This window comes from Zea mays, chromosome 7 (assembly GCF_902167145.1).
Source record: "Zea mays cultivar B73 chromosome 7, Zm-B73-REFERENCE-NAM-5.0, whole genome shotgun sequence".
In the NCBI taxonomy this organism is placed as follows: Eukaryota; Viridiplantae; Streptophyta; class Magnoliopsida; order Poales; family Poaceae; genus Zea; species Zea mays.
The window spans coordinates 129974320-129979929 of NC_050102.1; the positions used below are offsets into that span (position 1 = coordinate 129974320).

The 5610-nt window shown below is 43.2% G+C and overlaps 1 protein-coding gene across 1 annotated transcript; it reads left to right on the forward strand.

Moving 5' to 3' along the window:
- Nucleotides 1-3940: 3940 nt before the first annotated feature.
- On the forward strand, nucleotides 3941-4487 carry LOC103632835 (calcium-transporting ATPase 5, plasma membrane-type-like). Its single transcript, XM_008654563.2, has 3 exons — nucleotides 3941-4060; nucleotides 4167-4212; nucleotides 4290-4487. The coding sequence occupies exons 1-3, from the start codon at nucleotides 3981-3983 to the stop codon at nucleotides 4470-4472; spliced, it is 309 nt and encodes a 102-aa protein (XP_008652785.1). The 5' UTR covers nucleotides 3941-3980; the 3' UTR covers nucleotides 4473-4487.
- Nucleotides 4488-5610: the final 1123 nt, after the last annotated feature.

A 5610-nucleotide genomic window follows, 5' to 3' on the forward strand; every position in this document is an offset into this window, starting at 1 on the left:
TGCCAATGATTGGCACACTGCACTTCTACCTACTTATCTGAAGGCAAATTACAAAAACCATGGGTTAATGCAGTACACTCGCCCCATTCTCGTCATACATAACATCGCTCACCAGGTCGTTTCCTTCTCCTAATCATGAACTTGATGAGCCATCGCTTTTTTATATAGGAATTAAAATAGTTCAATTCTGATTGTGGCACATTGATCTGTTGATCAATTGTTTTTTAGACTTTCAGTCAAACATTGATGCAGAATTGACTATCCTGCATCCTAACGACTTCCCTCTTGTTCGTAGGGTCGTGATCCTGTAGATGAATTCCCGTACATGAACTTGCCTTAAGACTACCTTCAACATTAAAGAAAAAATACTACACATATCACAGTACAGGTTTCGCCCCACTGTATAGGTTTTGTTTTTTTCCTGTAACTCTCTTTCTCTTCTTTCCTTCTATAATAAAAAAATTGCACAATAGGGGATCCCCTACTGTATTTTCCCTAAAAAAATGTATGTGTGCATTGAACTGCCATTAATGTCACATATGTCGATGATCAGTCAGTCAACAAGATAAAGTTAATATAGCAAAAGGTCATACATTTAGCAAACATTCTGGATTGCCCTTTCACGATTGTTGTAGTCCAACAAATAAACAAAACAATAAACAACTTTATTAGGCTAAGAAAAGATGAATCAAGGTGCGGAAAAAATATTTGGTCTAAGTAATCATTTTACATCACATATATTTCCATATAAATATGGTCAATTTGTTGCCATTGTTCAGTCAAAGGAAAAGTATTGCACATATCTCAGTTCCAAAAAAGGCTACGTTAAGCTAAAACAAGTGTGAAAAAAATTGCACAATCCCGGGCTTCTGTCTACATCTATATAAGACAGCTACAGTGTTTTCAGAAACCTTGCAGACTCAGATTGGGTAGGACTTTTGGAGTGTTCAAAAGGGCCATTTTCTCCTGAAGATAATAGCTTCACATAATTCATCATAAAACCCATCAATTTAGTAGCCTCCAGGCTGCAAGATTCCTTTAATAGTTGAGTATTTTCTATATCTTTATTATCTATTTGCAAGCATCATCTTCAAGTAAAAAATAAAATGCCTTAATCTGTCTATTAAGGTCATTGAGTCTCTGCAGAGCCATGACATGAAAGATGTAAACAAGTGGAGCAAAAGAAGCACAATTTGTTGAGAGAGACTTTGATAAACTCTCAGTAACATCCAAAAGGGAGTTTGGATTTTCACCAATCAATGCAAAATAACCCTTTCCAATAGTATTAGGTGGATTGGACCATTCCTTTCCTGAGAATACAATGAAGGGATTCCCCCACTAACTTTGTTGCATCTGTGGCTACATCTGGAGTCATGAGGCCAATAGATTGCTGATACAAGCTTGTACATTATATATATATATATATATATATATATATATATATATATATATATATATATATATATATATATATATATCTACTAACTATTAAGACAATAGTGTAGACTGTCTCCTGTGCCCCCGCCTCCTCCTCTACCCGCACGCCCATCTTCCCCGCGAAAGCTGCAACCGCCACGCTGAGAAACCCGCCGGATCTCGACGCGGCCGAGCGGGCGCACGCACAGGCAGCGGCGGAGGAAGCTTGCCATCCCTACCCCCATCTAGCCCCCGCCATACTCCGACCCTAGGGTTTCCGTCCAACTCTTCCGTAAGGTTCCAAAAAAATAGCCAACGACGAGCTGGCCCCGTAACCGCTCCTGCGGCAGCCGCCGCCCCCGCCCCAGCCGGGGGCAACCATTCCCCGGCCTTCTCGTTCAGCATCTGGCCGCCGACGCAGCGCACGCGGGACGCGGTGGTGCGGTGCCTCGTGGAGACGCTCGCGGGAGACACCGTCCTTTGCAAGCGCTACGACGCCGTGCCGGTCGCCGACGCCGAGCCCGCGGCGCGCGCCATCGAGACCGAGGCCTTCGACACCGTGGCCGCTGCGGGAGGCGTCGCCGCCTCCGTGGAGGAGGGGAACGAGGCGCTGCAGTCCTACTCCAAGGAGGTGAGCCACCGCCTCCTCGACTTTGTCAAGTCCCGCTCCGCGGACGCCAAGGCCGACCCGCCGTCGGTGGAGGCCCTAGCCCCTGACGCGCCCGAGGCCCAGTCCGCGGCGTTAGCGCCAGCCAACCAGTCATTCCGTACCTGATCTTCCTGAGATGAGATTGAGTTGCGTCTTGAGTTTGTGGAGACTGCAACCTGTGTGTGTGGCTTGGGTCTAGGTCTGTGTGACTTTAACGTTAGCTGTTTGCACATCTATGCAGTTCTTCTTCCATGGATGTCTGATTTAGTGCGTGCTCTTTTTTTTCTTCTTGCAATGACTGCCCCCTGACCAAGGATTATGTTCCGTTTGCTGTGACGCTCATGCATCGAGATATAAATAAAACCCAAATTTGTGCCCTGTCCCTGTCCGCCCCTGAGGTTTGCAAATCAGGAGGCCTCGAGTGATAGGTCCGAAATAACAAGCTGAATCCTCCCATCTTTCAAGCCATGTTTTTATTTCGTAACTGTCGTCGTTGATTTGAAATCTGATTATGGGTCATAAATACATTTCATTATGAATCCTCAACGATCAAATACCTATATCGCAATCTTCTGTGTACTTTTTGCTACTATACTGTATGTCAGCTGGCTTTGGAATCAATACCAAGCTACCATCTCGTTCAAATGTGGCCTCGCTACTGAAATTGAATGAATCATCTGTCTCCCATTTTTCTTTACGCCGACCAATTCTGCACGATGGCTTGTTTTTGTCAACAAGTTCAAAGAGCGTCTGGTTGGTGCTAAGCCTGTCTGATGACCCGTATCTACTCTCGGTTGAAGATGAATAGGTCTGGTGTGTATGTGTGGTATGGTTGCTCTGCTTTCCTGGATTTACTCAGCCATTCTATTCGATATGGCTTTATACTCAATCTCCAATCGTCGTCCAGGTCGCTGATCTAGGTGTCATGTGATGCAGACGCTCAAGAAGAAGGTGGCTTCTCAAGGTCAAAGAAGGTGCCCCATTTCTTCTCCTTGTTTTTGCTTCGACACTTATCGCAGGAGGTTTGCATGTCGCTTGGCATCATGATTTATGGTTGTGGGAAGCATCTCATTACCTAATTCATATGTAGAGTTTCTAATTGATGAGCTTACTGTTTCTAATTGCTGCCTTACCTCTTCATTTGTTGTCCTAGGCCGATATAGGTCTTTCAATGGGCATTTCAGGGACAGAAGTTGCTAAAGAAAGCTCTGACATTATAATCTTGGATGATGACTTCACGTCAGTTGTCAAGGTTTGTTTGGTAGAATTATCCAAGAGGACCTAACTGAGTTCAGCACTGATTTTCTTTCCTTGTAAAAAATAATTCCACTTGTTTGGAGTTCACACATTGAAGTCCTGACTCCTGAACATAGCAAACATGCATGCCTTTTTTGGTATAATGTGCATTTCTAGGCTATAATTCTTGTTGCAGAAGTCTACCTGGTGAGATTTTACGATAGAATTTATGGATATATACATTCTCTTTCAGGTTGTTCGTTGGGGACGATCTGTCTACGGTAATATCCAGAAATTCATTGAGTTCCAGCTCACCGTCAATGTTGCTGCACTTGTCATTAATGTGGTTGCTGTTGTGTCCTCTGGTGATGTGCCCCTAAATGTTGTTGAGGTTCGGACAATTTTCATCCTTTTTTGTGCAATTTACTCGAATGCTGCCATTGCTTCATCATTCAAGAAGTTAGTTGTCATGTTGCATGAAACATCTGCTGAAGTTTGATATTATGTATAAGTATATATGTAATTTTAAATCTTTTTGATAAACAATTTATATAAAACTCAGATACATATAGCTTAACAACGACACAACATTTTACCTGAGACACGTGTATTTCTAGGCTGTTTCTCATCAGTATCATATACTTCTTTCACTTTTCAGCTTCTGTGGGTGAACCTCATAATGGACACACTTGGAGCTCTTGCATTAGCAACCGAGCCTCCAACAGACAACCTTATGAAGAGAAATCCTGTTGGTCGAAGGCATGTCAAATGATCCAAAATTTCTTGTTGACAACATTGTGTCCAATACCTATATACTATGCTTTTTTAATTTGGAAACATTTTTACCCATACTTTTCTACTGCAGGGAACCTCTTGTTACAAATATCATCCGGAGAAACTTGTTTGTTCAGGTTAGTATTCCTTCATTATACAGCTGGATTCTGTTAAAAACTCTTTGTTGTTCTGATATGTTTGGAATTTTACACAGGCCCTTTACCAAGTAGCAATTCTTCTGATTTTCAATTTTGATGGAGTAAGGATTCTGCGTCTGCAGAATGAAAGCCGATCTGATGCTGAGAAGATAAAAAATACTTTCATCTTCAACACATTTGTATTTTGCCAGGTGGAGTATTTGTTCTTCAATAATTTAAGAATCATAACAGAACATTAGTGGACGAATCTTGCTTCACCTTTTAGACAAATACATACTGACATTGGATTGTTCCCAAAAGGAAAGATCAATATTAAGTTGACTTTAAATTGATAGTAGTTTTCCCCCAAAAGGGACTAATGTGTACCCTAGCCTTGATACTACATGGATATTTTTCTTCACGTAAGGACTCGTTATAAGCTATTCATTGCTTTACCATAGTCGAATTTCAGGTATGGCATAAGTTATGTGGAAGTTGGTTATATGCGCTTGACTTGGACTGTTTTTGGTCAATTTTCAGTGGCTCACTATTTTTCTTTGCATTTTGGTTTGTTCCAGTAATTTAATGTGGCCAGCTTTAACCTCCTAGAATCTAGGTGTGTGCCCGTACGTTGCAACGGAAACATATAATACCATTGGTAACTTATGTAAGCTGGGGATGAGCATCGACGCTTATTTGACCAGATCTTTTTCTTCCTTGGGGATCTGGGAGTGTTGCAACGGGAACATATAATACCATTGGTAACTTATTTATCGATTACGGTGGGGCAGCAGGCTGCTGTGCTCTTGGGAGAGCAGCCCGTCTACCACGCCATACAGCGTACCATTGGCTGCGGGGTCGCCATGCCCCCAGTGGCGCTGTCCAGCAAGGAGGGTGAGTATTTGGGGGAGTATCGGCGAAGTATTACTCAGACCATCTAACCAACTCAGCTAATTTGCAGTTCCAGTGAACACAACTGAAGCCGCGTGTATTCCGTTTCATCATCGATTATATGCATTATTATATACAAGTTAATGCAACATAGATACTGCTTTCTACCCACTCAATTCTCCTAATAATATGCATTCACAGTAAATACAACAATCTCCTAGCAACAAAACCTTAAAAAACAGATGTATTCCTGAGCGCGTCACTTGTAGGCGTGAATGTAGTATTGGAAGTAGAAGTCCTGGATGAAGTTGGCAAGCCAGCGGGAGGCAGCGAAGCACAGCACGGCCGTCGACACGACCGTGGCCCTCTGAACAGTCGACGTGAGGACCGTTCCATTGGCGACGGCAAGGAACCTGACGACGGCGGTCGAGGCCACCTGCAAGGCAGCCTCGAGCGCCTTCATGGCCTTGAGCGGTGCGTTGCAGCTCCTGCACTGCACCACGTGCG